The sequence below is a fragment of the Cyprinus carpio genome, chromosome B12, assembly GCF_018340385.1.
Source record: "Cyprinus carpio isolate SPL01 chromosome B12, ASM1834038v1, whole genome shotgun sequence".
Taxonomy (NCBI): Eukaryota; Metazoa; Chordata; class Actinopteri; order Cypriniformes; family Cyprinidae; genus Cyprinus; species Cyprinus carpio.
The window spans coordinates 4446980-4462895 of NC_056608.1; the positions used below are offsets into that span (position 1 = coordinate 4446980).

Genomic DNA, 15916 nt, shown 5'->3' on the forward strand with positions numbered 1-15916 from the left:
CTGTCAGTATTTTTCACTGTGTGAGAACATGATCTGTAGTGTGAGAGCGGCATGGCTTGTCGGACCTAGCAACAGTAACTAAGGAGGGTGGGTTTTTGTGAAGGGTCAGTTGGCTAGAAAGTGTTACTTGTGAATTATATAGATTTTTTTTTTAATCCTTATAATAAAGGAATGGTACCCACTGTAATAAATGTTGAACTTCCAGTCACCTCACTAGTAGTGTTTTTTCCACTCTTCTTAGAACAGGATGTGAAACTGAAACAAGATCATGGTAACACACTTTTAGTTTGCCATGCTGCCGTTTGCACTAAAGATTCTCGTCTGGTCAACAACAAAAAAAGCAGACTAAAAAAAATAGCATTGAAGGAGGGACTAAAAATATCATAAAGACATGCCAGCAACCCCAGTAGAAACTACCCGGAGCACAGCGGCTTAGTTAATCACCAAAACAATCTAGAATTGTGGTGATGAGTTTTTAATTAGCAAAAACACGTTCATTATTCTTGTTGAGTTTAAATGCTTAAGGTTTTTGCATTTGCTACAGAATGTAAATGTGCACATATTTATGAGAGAGGGGAAGAAAAGGTACCTGAGTGATGATGGGCAGATAATGGCTGCAGTGTGCTATAAGCTCTTAGACTTTTAGTTTTCAATGAAGTAATCCAGGATTCCAGGCCATCACCTGTGACCCAACAATGATCCCTATCTAAAAATTCCCCTGAATGGTCCCTCTGTAAAAATGTGTGTGTGAGAGAGAAAAGAGGAGTTCAAGCCGCTGATTCTGCAGCCTCTATTTCACTTGTTAATAAGTAATTTGGTTAAGTAATCAGCAGCATGCCGTCCCCTCTGTGCACCCTACAATCACTTCTTTCTGAATTCATTATAGCTATAAATACCTTGGCTATCGACATGTTAGACAGAAGTGATGTTTCTGTGTAACATCCTGTTGCACTTTAGCCATCCTTTCAGTGTCATTTAGAATCAGATGATGTTTGATGTACAATAATCTGATGAAACGTTTCTAAAGGACTTTCGCATTTCCAAATATATGCTTCCAAATATGCACAGTAGACTGTATATTATTTTCTACATAATGGCTACAGTCACATTATTTGTATGTAATTTTGCTGCCTTCACATGCTTTTGGAAATTTCCTACTTTCCACTTCTGAAGTCGTAATTACGTGTTTGTTTTATTCAAGTGGTTTGTTGTCAGATAAAATAGGAATCACAAAGGACCGAGTTCATTCTTGCCAAATTCTCGGGGAAATCTTATTAAAGCCAAAATGTATTGAAGATATTTAGTCAAACATTCTCAGATACAAGATGTGAACATTGTAACTGGGGCAAAAAGGTGTACTTTTGTACCTTATTTACCCCTAAAAAAATTAATATATGTATCTTAATGTTACATATTAATACTTTAAAGAATACATGTGTAGCTTAATAAGTACCTAATAAGAAAGGGTACCACCCCAGTGACAGATTTCGTTACTATCTAACAGATTTTCAATAAAATATAGTGTCCCATATAAACATTACAGGCATTTTGTGTATACATTCACATATGTAGATAGTAAGCTTGTTGACAATTCTGGTGATCTTTGTCAAATAAATGCTATTCTCAGTGTGTAAAATACAAACAATATGCATCAAATTGTTATTTATATATGTAAATGTTGTGATGTTGTGGGAAAACAAATAAAAATGAACAGTCAGTAACGCAATTGTTTACTCCTCTGGCATGTTCAAGGTTTATGGCCCGGCCAAGTCTGAATTTTGAGGTCGTTCATGTCCAATTTACAACTAGAAAACTACTATTTATTTATATTAGTCTGATGTATGTGAGGCAGCATTAAGTTCAGGCTGACTCAGGAAGGCAAATGGTTTCCTTTACTGCCATGCAAAAAGAGACAATGGCACAGAAACCATTAGTCATTATTGTTGAGTATTACATCTTTGCATGTCATAATTCTATATGCAGTAACTGCTGTAATGACTGTGTCCAAACTGGTTTTCCTGACCACTCCCCCAAACAGATAGCCCCACCCCCAAATTAGTTAAATGACTGGCTGTATCTGCTGGTTGGAATTCAAGCAAAAAAGTTTTCCCAGCACCACAGAATTTAAAAAATATGACACGCATGGCATTATCTGTTTGCAGTAAATAATGAACAAAGGATAGTTATACAAGCCTTCTGAATTATTCTTTTCTTTTTTTCGGATAAATCATCTGACCAGAAGTACAACAAGTCATGCAGACTGTGACTTAAACCTGGAAAATGTTACCTATTGCTCCTAGTTTTGTCTACACCCTGATTTTAACAGCGTATCGGTGGTAATCTCATGGGCGGTACAGCACCTGAGAAAGTGTGTTTGTTTACAAAGGACCGGACTTTTGTTCACATTCCTCTGTCTGCACAGTGGATTTCATACCATTGATGCTTAAGGAGAGAAACTCTTAGCTGATGTCAGTCAAAAGCAAGGATTCCCTCAGGGTAAAAAGTGAAACTGCAGAGTGTTATAAATAGTACAGGACATTGCGTTACACATTAACTCATGTCATTCCTGCTTATTTTTGGTGTCTAATGGGCACCTTGCTAATGTTTCTAGATGAGTTCTAAATGAAAGTTCTAGACGAGCTTTTATTTAGCTCGACTTGGTAATATTCAGGTCATGTTGCTGTAGGCTGCCACGCTAAAGATTTGAATAACAAAACTTCTTGTGAATAGTAATCCCTAAAACAGGCTGGAGCATTTTTACTTTAGGCTTGTTCCAGGAACTGTATATGCCTTTGTCACTTACCCACGTCCATCATTAGAAGGAGGAAAAAAGAGTTTGATCATAGGTGTGATATCCAAACTGTTGGATCTCTGTGTCTTCCCAACCACAGTCAGGGAAAACAGTGTTATTTCAAATTTGCAAAGATTGGATTTCAGACAAGGAAGCTGTTGCCTTGCTTGTCTGACTGCTTGGATGTACAATAGTTGAGTAATTTCCCCTGCATATCCTAAACATATTTCCTGCTTTAAACATCGGTAAACATCCACAGTTGAAATGTTGCTCAGCTCAACACAGTGACCCTTGTCCTCTGCTCTTTATCGTGCCACCACATCATGGCATTTAAAATACATGTTGTTTTACCTGTCCATCAGCTTTTTAAGGCTTGTATACTTGTGTTGAATTAAAAATATATAGTTAAAGTCGGCATGAAATGGAAAGTCTCCCTATCTATTGTAAATGCATGTTATTACACTCAGATGTACATTACAATATGGTAGACAAGACCTTTTGCTATTTCAGTTTCATCGCAGATTTAATTTTTACTCTAAAACACATTAAAATGTATAGAATAAAATGCATAGAAAAGAATTCTATAGTAGGTTATCTATTGTAACTCTCTTGGAAATCCCCTGCTTCTCTGATTTTTATCCTGAGTAAAATTCTGCAGTAATTTCACACATCAGAAGAGACCTCATCATTGTCTTGAAATGTGCTCTAGTCAGGTTTATTTTAGTAAACTAAAACTAACACCATAAAAAGTGTTACTATAAACGTCAACTGAAATAAATATAAATAACATAAAATTATTTTAGCTAGTTGCCAAGGCAAGATTTTTCCTTTTCATTTAACTTTATGTGCTGAAAAAACTAAACCTAAATAAATAAATAAATATATAAAAATGTAAATAGTAAAAAAGATGCACGACAAAATTACTAAAACTAAATTAAAATTAAAACCAAAAATATAAAAATTAAAGCTAATTAAAAATATTTATAAAAACTACTGTGTAATAGTATCTCAAGATACCTACAAGTCTACTCTCAAGTCTATAAAAAGTTAGAGATCCTAATATAAACTTGTTGTTTCTCATATACGCTATTTATTTTATAGCTATAAACTCTACTTATCAAGAATCATGTCTATTTAAATATCCCAGAGAAAGCAGAGTCAGAAATTGATGTTATTTTCCCATTTTACTTCCATATTTGACATAGATTTACATTCACATTGACACAGTATGACATGTACAAGTGAAAGAGTGAGACTTGAATCCATTGGGAATTGTTTGTAATATGAAGAGTGGGCGTTGCATACCAGAATGGAGCCAGTTTGCTAAAATAACGACTGAATGGCTATTTGGACACATAATCACCCGTGCAGGCTACGTGAAATTATTACAAAGTCATAGGGAAAGGAAAGTTGTTTCAAGTTAATAAATTTTGAAGAAAGGTAAAGATTTCTTTAGAATAACATGCACCAATGATTCATGATCAATAAGACCAGGAACATGCTTTAGGAAAATAACTAAAGTTTTTAATCTTCACTTTAAACTGAGTTTTAAAAGACCAACCTCTAAGCAATCCTGTATTGTTTATTGACTTCTTTTTTGGGGGGACTGTCAGAGGTGTTACGATTAAAATGTGTAAGTTTGAGGAAGCTGAGGAAATGTACTCAATTCAGTGACTTTGACTAGCGTAGGTTCTGTTTCGATGAGGAAAATGAGGAAGTAAACAATTCAGGCTTGAAAATACGTGACAAGATTTTTATGTTTGCAAAGGTACCTGAAATCAAGCAATTATACACCATTTACTTTTTGACCCATTGTCTCTTTACATATCTTCACATATTCATATGGCCATATCTGCCTCCATCTCTCTCCATCCGTCTGTTCTCTTTATTTGCCCCCTCCCCCTTTTTACTCTAGCAGAGTAACGCTTCAAGACAGATTTTAATTAGTGGCAATATCGGCTACGGACACCGATGGCATATATGTTTGTATGAGTGTGTGTGTGTGCGATCAGGATCAGCTTGTTCACCATGATGCTCGCTTAGAGTTTGACTGTTTCTGATCAGCTGTACTGACTGATCTAAACACAGACATGGTGGATTTCTACGCTAAGATTCGGACCAACCACCGACCCAAAAGCGCAATGCCTCTCTCTCTGGACACACAGGTACGTCCACAACCCATTAAAATGGGTTTCTGAGCACTGAAATGCTCTTTGTTGTCACTTTGATGTGTAAAAATTAATGAATTGGCTTGACAGTTGATTAGTTGGATTTTGCTTGTAAGTGTGCTTCTGTTGTGTTGTTCTCAGTTAGGATGTGGTTTCTTCCTGTTGAGACACTCCCCAGCGTAGATATCTCAAATGCTCTTGTTAAACATCATCAGGGTCCAGTGTTTATCACTGTAAAGTTGCCCAGTTTTGTAAAACTCTTTTAAACACAGCAGTTGCAAGACCTTTAGCATCTCTGCAGTTCTGATCAGAAAAAGGAAGTTTTGTTGAATTGCTCAGTCAGAATCGTAACAAGCTTCCATAATGTGATGAGCTGCATACTGTGTCTAGTACCTGCTTTATAGACTTCTCCCTATACATCCACTGCCTCTTTGTCTTTTTTCCTCTCAGTTAGCCTACTTGTACAATGACTTATGTGTGGCTGTCTCTGTTGGACAGCGCATTGAGATCATCTAAATTTATCTCACAAAAGGATGGCATACATTTAAGGCTGGGGATTTCATCACTCCCTTTGCTTTAAACTGATTTAAAGGGATAGGTCAGCTAAAAATGAAAGTTCTGTCATCATTAACATTCCCCTTAATGTTGTTAGAAATCTGCATGACTTCTGTGGACACGAAAGGTGAAATGTTAAAGAATGTTAAAGATGCTCTTTTTCGTAGGATGAAAGTGAATGGGGATCCAGGCTACCAAGGTCAATTAAAGGTGGACCAAATTGGGAATTGATTGAATTGACATCATTCAAATATGCTGATATGGTGCTCAATTATTAGCAGTTATTATCAGTGCTCAATAGTTAATAATGGTTCTTATCAATGTGGAAAACTGATTATTATTTTTGTGGAAACTTTTTTTTTTTTAGGATACTTTTTTGAAGAGAAAGTTCAATAGAACAGCATTTATTTGAATATTTTGTAACATTATAAATGTCTTCACTGGCATTTTTGATCAATTTAATGCATCCTTGCCGAATAAAAGTAGTAATTTCTTACTTACCCAAACTTTGGATGGTAGCTATTTATATTCAACAGTGATAATGTTAAATTGAGTTAAAATTCAGCTTTGCATCACAGGAATAAATTATGGTTGAAAATAGATTCAAATAGAAAACAGTGTTTTTAATTTTTTATAATATTCCATAATATTACAGTTTTTACTGTATTTTTAATCAAATAAATGAAGGATATTTATTTTAAAGAATGCTTACTTAATAAAATCTTAATTATTCCAAATTATTTACTTGTAGTGTATCACAACAAAGTAGAAAAGACAACTGCAACTTTTAACTTAACTAATTTACACAACGCTGTTGAAACTTAGAATATAGGTCATATTGATAGTTCATTTTTACCCTAATTACCCAGATCCCCATTCACTTTCATAACATGGAAAATAGTGGCCAGTATTTAAACACTTCTCCTTTCGTATTCCACAGAAAAAGAAAGTCATATGAGTTTGCACAGGTATGGTTTATGTTGGGTGAGTAAATAGCATTTTGACTGAATTTTCATTTTGGGGGAACCTTCCCTATCTTGATCACTCAGTTCTTCTTCAGTGCTTTAAATGGGGGTGTATTTGTGCAGCTATTGCTTGTGATGATTATTGTAATAAAGCTGCTTCCTGTCAGTTGATGCATTTTGGCCCTTGTGGCTGAGAGAAGGCTTGGTCTGCACTAAAGACTGGTAAATATAGACCCAGGATGTGACGTGGTGGCACGCTAGCTTTTGTTTCCGTTGTTGTTCTTCAATTGTCACTCTTGCTCTTCTGTATCTTTTTCTGTCTTTGTGTCTGTCTCTCTCTCTCACAGATGTTTCTCAGGAGAGGTGTGTCCTTGTACAGGCCTCTCTCGAGGCTAAAGGTGAGCTTAGTACCACAGTAAGCATATAAGCATCTATTCCACAGCCATCTTCACTCTACATGCATGTGCAGGGAACTTCATGGGTTCTTCCGTATCATGTACTGGGTGGTGAAAAACTATTTTGCAATCCCTGTTGAGCACTGGTGGATAAAGGAACCTTAAGAGCAAACTAAAGCCTATTATTAATTTTCAATTAACGATTAAGTATTTGAACAAACCCCTAACCCTAAATAGTAAATGTCTGTAAATGCTTTTGCAACATGCATAAGCATATGAATGACACCATAAACTGTGCTATTTGCTGAAAAGAAGATCACACACTAGCAGACTTAAAAGTTGTTCCAATCACAACAAACTCTGAAAAACTTGCACCTTGTTGCATGACAAATGAAAACAATAAATTTTCTAAAATCAGCTAAAAATATCAAACATGTTTGAAATGGATGGCTGGATAGAATCAAAGTCTGAAGCTAAAAAATCAGAGTCTGTGGCCATCATACACTATACGCGATTTTCTATGAAATCTGTCAATCCAAATCTGCAGACTGGCCATGACTTTTGGCAACTAGAATTGACTTCTCAACACTATAAATCAGGGATAAATCTGGGCAATAATCATGTAGTGTATTCCGGCCTTAAGATACCAGAATATCATAGAGACTTAAGCAGTTAGCCAACATCAAAATAAGTGAACTCCTTTAAATTGCAGCAAAAGATTATTAGAACATGATTTACAAATGAAAATTAAAAATTATTACAAAGTGCACATTTTAAAAGTGCATTTAAGTGTGTTATGAAATACTCTCTTTAAGATCACTTAAAGGGATACTCCACCCCAAAATGAAAATTTTGTCATTAATCACTTACCCCCATGTCGTTCCAAACACGTAAAAGCTTTGTTCATCTTTGGAACACAATTTAAGATATCTTGGATGAAAACCGGGAGGCTTGAGACTGTCCCATTGACTGCCAAGTAAAATACACTGTCAAGGACCAGAAAAGTATGAAAAGCATCGTCAGAATAGTCCATCTGCCATCAGTGGTTCAACTGTAACGTTATGAAGCGACGAAAATAGTTTATTCAACAATTTGTCTCCTCTGTGTCTCTCCACATCACCATAGCACCATTTTGGAGAATCTGAGCAGTATACAGGCAGCGTACACTCTTCTGTGTCAGCCGTGCCACAAGGATGCACTGTTTTCTTTCAAATCAAAAGCGTAAATATACATAGAAAACGTATCATTGTGGTGTGACTGACACAGAAGAGCGTACACTGCCTGCGTACTGCTCAGATTCTCGAAAATGGCACTACCCTGATGTGGAGAGACACAGAGACAATTGTTGAATAAAATTGTTATTTTTGTTTTATCTGCATACAAAAATTATTTCCGTCGCTTCATAACGTTACAGTTGAACCACTGATGGCAGATGGACTATTCTGACAATGCTTTTCATACTTTTCTGGTCCTCGACAGTGTATTTTACTTGGCATTATATAGGACAGTCACAAGCCTCCCGGTTTTCATCCAAAATATCTTAAATTGTGTTCCAAAGACGAATGAAGCTTTTACGTGTTTGGAACAACATGGGGGTAAGTGATTAATGACAAAATTTTCATTTTGGGATGGAGTATCCCTTTAAGTAGCCTTTTATTTCATTAACACTGTATTATATCAAAAACTATAGAATACCCAAGACGTGTCAGTCTTATAGTTTTGTATGGGGAAAAATGCAATGCTATATCGGATGAAGCCCCGCCTTCTGAGCAAAAGAGCCAATTGCTAATCGGTAAAGTCAGCGCATCACTGCAGCTGCTGTTAGAAGTCCCGGTTGCTATAGAAACAGTCAGCGTTCTGAGACGTGTGCCTATGACTGCGCATGCGCACCGGCTGATCTAGCCTGAGAAATAAGGTTTTTTAACACTATTTGAGCAAAATAAACAACATTTATGATACAGTTGTTGTCAGATATCATTGGTAATTTCAAATATGAAATGTAATCGTAAACTTGGCGACCAGTTTTGGAGAATTTGATGTTTCCCCATTCAAAGAGATAGGAGCTGCACTTGCATGACTGAGAGGCGTTTCAAAGATGGTCGCCGAGTGACATGACTTGCCTTAATGTACATTTTTTTTTCCTTAAATTGACTTTGATTATATATGCAAGAACCGTTTCTTAAAAATACAGTTGTTGACTAAGTACACTACACGTGCATATTCAAAATGATTAAAGCTAAACCCCACCCAAAAAATAAAATGTTACTTCAATATACATACCCCCATTCAATACAAGATGTAGGTGACTTTGTTTATTCAGTAGAACACAAATTATGATTTTTTAACTTCAGCCGTTGCAGGCTTTCAGTCTACAATGCTTGTCAATCGTCACAGAATCTATGAGAGAAAAAAAAAACATGCACAGAAAAATTCAGATTAAACCCTGCGGCTTGTGACGATACATTGATGTGTAAAGACACAAAACGATCGGTCTGTGCAAGAAACAGCCGCAGGGTTTAATCTGGATTTTTCTGTGCATGTTTTTTTTTTTCTCTAATTGATTCTGTGACCATTGACAAGCATTGTACAGCTGAGAGACTGCAACGGCTGAAGTTAAAAATCATAATTTGTGTTCTACTGAAGAAACAAAGTCACCCACATCTTGGATGCCCTGGGGGTAAGCAGATAAACATTACATTTTCATTTTTGGGTGAACTATCGCTTTAAGTGCGCTTTTTTCATGAGGATGTGCAGTGGTCACTATCCATGCCAAAGTGTTGCTATGTGGTTTTTAAGGTGTTTAAACTGGTTTTTAGCCACTGATCTATATATAATGTTCTCTATTATAGATAGATGGCCGTTAGGTGGTTGCTTACATACTAATACACATGTAAAGTATTTGATTATCATTTTAACTGTAGTGTGCTATTTGATATTTTATTTAACTTAAATGTATTTTAAATGCACTAAATTGCACCTTTATCATCTAAATATATTTAAATACTTGACATACAAGTTTTAAAAAATGTATTTGTTTTCCATAATGCTGGTTAGAACATTCAGCAGTACACTTAAACCACATTGCAAAGACAGAAAAATTATGAAAACACATATAAAGATGTAAGGATCAGTCCGTTAACCACTGGTTTAGTACCACCTCAGTGTCCGTCACAGCAGTAGCACTACATACAGCATCACAAACACTGACTAGTGATTCACTGTCCATCTGTGGGACCATGTGAGCTTTATCTGCTGGGGTTTTGGCCATCTGAAACAGGACAAACAAAAAAGATGAAAAAGTTGCGCTATCTCTTTGTGGTTTTCTTCTTTACTCTCGACTCTTGTTCAGTTTCCTGAGATCAGCGCACACAGGAAGTGCTCTCTTTCTGTAACAGGCACATGAGACTTCAGGCCTAGTCAGCATCACCTTGTTAGTTTGAACGTAGTGTAAGTGTGTTTCCAGAGCACAGCTGACAGTGATGTGGGTGTTGAATGTTCCTCAGGTTAGGGAGCGTTTGGTTTTGTTTTTCTTGCTGGTGATGTGAAGAGTCCCTCTGAGCATGCTTCAGTTTGCATAGGGGAGGATTGTGGGAGGAGGGTGTGACAGCAGACGCGCCATCCACTGTTTGTTTTGCTTGTTGTATAAATCACACATTCACCTGTTTACATAAGGTCGGTATCACTGTGAAAGGTCATCTGAATCAAGTTACACATGTGTCTTCAGTCAAAAGCACACCATTTCTATCATTTCATGATCGTATAATATGATATGATTTGATATTTCTTCATCTTTACCTTCTGACCAGTTGACATTTTATTTTACTATCCTTAACAAAGAAGCTGATATTTTATAAATGTATTGTTTATATATATATATATATATATATATGTATATGTATGTGTGTGTGTGTGTGTGTGTGTGTGTGTGTGTGTGTGTGTGTGTGTGTGTGTGTGTGTGTGTGTGTGTGTGTGTGTGTGTGTGTGAGTGTGTGTATGTGTGTGGCATGTTTTTACAAAAATCACATATATTTTATAGAAATATATCAGAAGCTGATATTTTATAAATGTATTGTTTATATATATATATTATATGTATATGTGTGTGTGTGTGTGTGTGTGTGTGTGTGTGTGTGTGTGTGTGTGTGCATGTATTTACAAAATCACATATATTTTATACATTTTATCACATATATTTTAAATAAAATCTAGTAATCGTCTTGAAAAACAGATATTGTATGTAAACATGGGTGTCAAAATATATATTTTATAGCATGTATCTTTAGAACTTGCGGGTTAATATGTATAAAGATAAATCAGTTTATATTTATTTTTAATTTATATTTTCAATTCAATTTTAATAATGCATTTACTGAATTTTGATTTAGTGACTCGTCTATGTGCTGTCAACCTGAAAGTAAATATTTTCATTAAAAAATGTATTTTAATAATTTTGTTTTAGCTTGGTACAACGACAGTGTAAGGTCAATTATTATTATCATTACTTTAATTTTCAGTGTTTCAGTGTTTTGTATCATTTATTTAGTATTATAGTTTTTGTTAATATTTTGAATAGATTTTATTTGAATATTTTCTGTTATTGTTTTATTTTTTCCCCATTTTATTAGCTTTTACTTAATTTATCTATATAGCTTTTATAAAGTTTTTTTTTAAGCACTTATCTAAATGAAAGTGGGAATTTTTGCTTTGGTAACTAGCTTTTTTTGGATTTTTTTTTTATTTCATTTAATTTTATTATCATTATTTATTTAATTCTTTAAACAACACTGTCTTTGTGATATTGCACACAAAATAATTCTTACACTTACACACTAAATGGCTCTTCATACATGAAAATATAGCTTCCTTAGTATTTTAAAAATGGGTTCCTTGCAAAGAGAGCATCATATTTGAGTGTCTTTGGCATCAAGTCTGACAGCCCCTGCCTTGTTTAAGTCTATGCATTCATTGGTGTGATTTTTGCCCATCAGGTAGAGGATGACAACGATCTCACGGCGGTGTACGTAAACCTCCCCCGGGTGCGACGGAGTACCCCTGACCCCCCCACTACCATCGCTTCTCCATCACAGGAGTTCCCGGACCCTCCCGATACTCTTCTGTTAGACTCTGCGGGATGGGAGATCCATACTGACGACCAGAGCGGGCAAGAGTACTACTACCACCCCTCTACGGGCCGCAGCACCTGGGAGAATCCTCTCAGCTACTCCATGGAGTCAACAGCGGGGACAGAGGAGGCCCATTCTCCTCCCTCGTTCCCCCAGTCTCCCATCAGCTCACCCGTAGGCTCTTCTCCTCAGAGGTGGAGCTCGGATTGGGAGAAGGTGCTGGATGAGAATACTGGCAGGCATTACTTCTTCAACCCTGTGTCAGGTCAGAGTTCATGGGATCCCCCGGAGGACATCACCTCACCAGGGCAGTTTCTGGAAGATTGCCCGGTATGGAGGTTTTATGTTACCATTTAATGGTATTTGTGTATATATAGACCTTAGTCAGATTAGATGCCATGTTGGAACTTACATGGATGAAAACAAGGCTGTGGGGGTTGGACAGTCTTTACAAAACCCACTGTAAATAGGTCCTAGATCAGTGGTTCTAAATAATTTTGACTCCACGGCTCCCATTGCCAACAACAATATTTGAAGGCCCTGTGACTTTTGCAGTTGAAAATATTTTTGTGCAATTTATATTTTAGAATAGAAAAAAATTCAACTTCTTAATACAGCATGTATGGTTTTATTTTTATTTTTTATTTTTATTTTTGAGGGGATATTAGTTGGTTTGGCTTATTTTATTGCTTGCTTTGTCTTATTTTTAATCATTTTAAGTAATCTTTGGATCAGATCTCACACTGTGAACCTGGAAATTTTGTTTAGTATAAATATCATGTAAATTATTTTATAATTATGGTTATAGTTTTTCAATCACCCCCCACTGTCCACAGCAATGTCGAAGAACCCATGATTTTTGAAAAATTTTTTAAAAAAAACACTCATTTTTAATAATAATTTAAAATTATGAAAAAGATTTTTTTTTAAAAAACACTCATATTTAAAATTAAATATTAAAAAATTAAAAACAAAATAACACATAATACCATAATATAAATATTATTTATTTTTTTATTTTTTTAATCCTTATTTTATTCTTTTTATTATCATTTATTTTATTGCTTGTTTTATCCTTATTTTTATCCTTAGATTTTGTCAGTTGTTAATAATAGACTAATTTATTATATTGACTAGAGTTACATTACAAATAGTATAATTACAGTTTTTAATTTGTAATGTATGTGACAAATGAAAATGAAAAAAAAATGCAATAAATAAATTGCATTAATATTTTCAAAAATGTTTCTCAAACATTGCCCTTTTCTGCCAAAAAAAGGTTAATAATATGTTTTATTTCCATTATGGAAAATATTTTTTAAAATAAATAAAAAAAACTGCATAAAAATTTTTATTAAAAATATAACTTTTATATATTTAAACTGAAATTTTAAGTAAAAAAAAAAATAGAATTATAATAACATTTTTATTGTCTTCTTTACTCCCCGAAACGTAGCCACCACTTCCTGAGGAAGACTACCCTGCATCTCCAGATCTGGAGGAAGAAGCATCTCCTCTCTCAATGCCAGCAGAGTATTCTTTGATTAATTTGAAGAAGGCCTCAATCCCCAGAGCCAGTCTGGATCAAAGCGTCCCACCAGGCTGGACCCTCAGCATCGACCCTGAAGGGACTTGGGTCTTCACGAGCGACTACACGCAGGAACAGGTAGAGGACACTCCACACTGACCTCAGCGTGTCCTTGTTATGGGCTGGCTTACTTATTATTTAGGCTGATTAGCTTGCTATTATTAGTGAGGTGTATGATAGTATGGCTGTAGGCTAGTTTTGTAATTTGGTGAACTGAATGAAGCGTCTTGTTGACAGTGGATCAAGTCGCTAGACGATCGAGGACGGACGTACTACTACCTTCAAGACGGCAGCAAGTCCCAGTGGCACTTACCTGAGGTACAGTGAGAACATTTGGAGGGTTTGTTCACACCAAGAATGATAACTATACAGGTTATATGTTATGTTTATTATACGTTTATGCAGTTATGCTGTCTGCTTCTTTAAAAGCTTGAGGTCTTTAAAGTTGGGTGGATTCTGATTGGCTGTTGATGTTTTAATCGTTCATCAGCTGGAAGAAATTGGTCTGTTTTTAGTGATTTCGTTTGATTATTAAAACTTTATAGTTATTGTTATAGTTATCATCTTTGGTGAGAACAGCCCTTAAAGCAGTGGTTCTCAACATTTTGTGTCCAAAGCCCCCCCAAACATCCATAACATTATATAAAGGCCCCATGACTTTTTGTGATCAGCTGTTCGTGATATGCTGGTTAGGGACTAAATGGATAGTTCATCCAAAAAGTCTGTTATTATTTACTAACCCATGTGTCGTTTCAAACCTGTATGACTTTCTCTCTTCTCTAAAACACAAAAATAAATATCTGAAAAAATGCTGGTAACCAATCGTTTCATTTCCATATTATTTTATCTCCATACTATGGAAGTCAAAGGGAAGCGGAACAGTTTGGTTGCCAACCATTTTCTCAATATCTTATTTTGTGTTCGATAAAAAAAGGAAGTCATACAGGTTTGGAATGACACGAGGGATGAGAATTCTTTCTAAACATTTTTTGCTCACAATGTATTCCTGGCAGTAAAATAACTAGAAAAATGTATGTTCATAAAATGTATTAAAATGGGCAAGACTTTCATTTTCCTAACTTATCCAAGTCTAGAAATCATACATAAGTATCCATTGAAAGATTGCTGAGAAGCACTGTCCTAAAGGGATAGTTCACCAGAAAATGAGTGAAACTGGTGCTTACTTTCATGTTGGTCTGACCTCAAATGATTTTCTATATGAAGTGAAAACACAAAATTATACAGAATGTCTGTGTTGCTGTTTTCCTTTTGTAAAATTGGATTGTGAAATTGAAAGAAATTCGCTCTCCCTCTTGTAGTACTCTGGAAGTCCAGGACCGTATGGAGTGGGTAATGGAGCCTCAGTAGAGCAGGACACAACGGGATCCAAGCAGAACTGGAGGCACAGTGCAGGATACCAGGAAGATGTATGTACACACACACATTTTCTTTGAATTTCTACCACTGCATGTGTTTAGTCGATCCAGCTGCTCACCCACACTCATAAACAACGAGTGATGCCCTGACGCATGGGATGCACACCTGATCCTTCTCGCGTGTCCTTAGTGACCATGTTTCCTAAATGGGCTCTAGAATGCACCTGAGACTCCGTTGGTTATAGAGCTGCTCTGTTTACATTCCTTCTACCCACCCAGTGTTTGAGATCCTATCATTTCAACATGCAAACATAAACTCAACATATATCCTGTTTTCACTGAACTGATCCATGGAGATTCATTCAGTTATGAACACACTAGCATACTCTACTCTATTACTAATGGTGTTTACCTTGATATGCAATGAACAAATATAGCTGTGCACTGAAAATTCTATACTTGGCCAAAATTAAATGGTCTTTTCTAGGGCATTATTGTATATTATACACATAATGTAAGACTCCATATCAAACATTTGTGCCTTTTTAAATATAAATTATAATTTTAATTTTATAGTAAAATGCATGAATGAAGGTATTACGTTTAGGCGTTATTCATGTGATCATTTTATGCTTATAATGTGCTTACTGGCATGAATTATAGCTAAAATCATGTGAGCTGATGATGAGTAATGCCAGTATAGGGGTGTTCCAGGAATTGCACAGGAGAATATAATTATACAGTTACACAATACATGCTGAGTAAAAGTATTTATGCAGGTTAGGACTAGTGGAGCGATGTCTAATCGAAAGTTTCTGAATATGACTAGAAGAATGTCCCATTTAATTCATTTAAAACAGTCTGTACAGACCAAACAGATCACCAATACTCACTGTAAACACATGAGGAAACATCTAAGATTGCAAAACATATGATGTCAAAATCTGCAGATAGT

General features: G+C 35.6%; 1 protein-coding gene across 3 annotated transcripts in view; it reads left to right on the forward strand.

The window, feature by feature from the left end:
- Positions 1-15916, forward strand: part of LOC109083977 (rho GTPase-activating protein 27-like) — a 36580-nt gene that overhangs the window by 13281 nt on the left and 7383 nt on the right. Inside the window, exons 1-6 of one of the 3 annotated variants that reach the window (XM_042734985.1) lie at positions 4699-4956; positions 6827-6877; positions 11863-12327; positions 13454-13663; positions 13823-13903; positions 14905-15012. In XM_042734985.1, the coding sequence (XP_042590919.1) occupies positions 4882-4956; positions 6827-6877; positions 11863-12327; positions 13454-13663; positions 13823-13903; positions 14905-15012 (990 nt within the window). In that variant the 5' untranslated portion in view covers positions 4699-4881. Of the gene's footprint in view, positions 1-4698; positions 4957-6826; positions 6878-11862; positions 12328-13453; positions 13664-13822; positions 13904-14904; positions 15013-15916 lie in introns of those variants that run through there. The other 2 variants (XM_042734986.1, XM_042734984.1) reach the window with 2 other exon arrangements.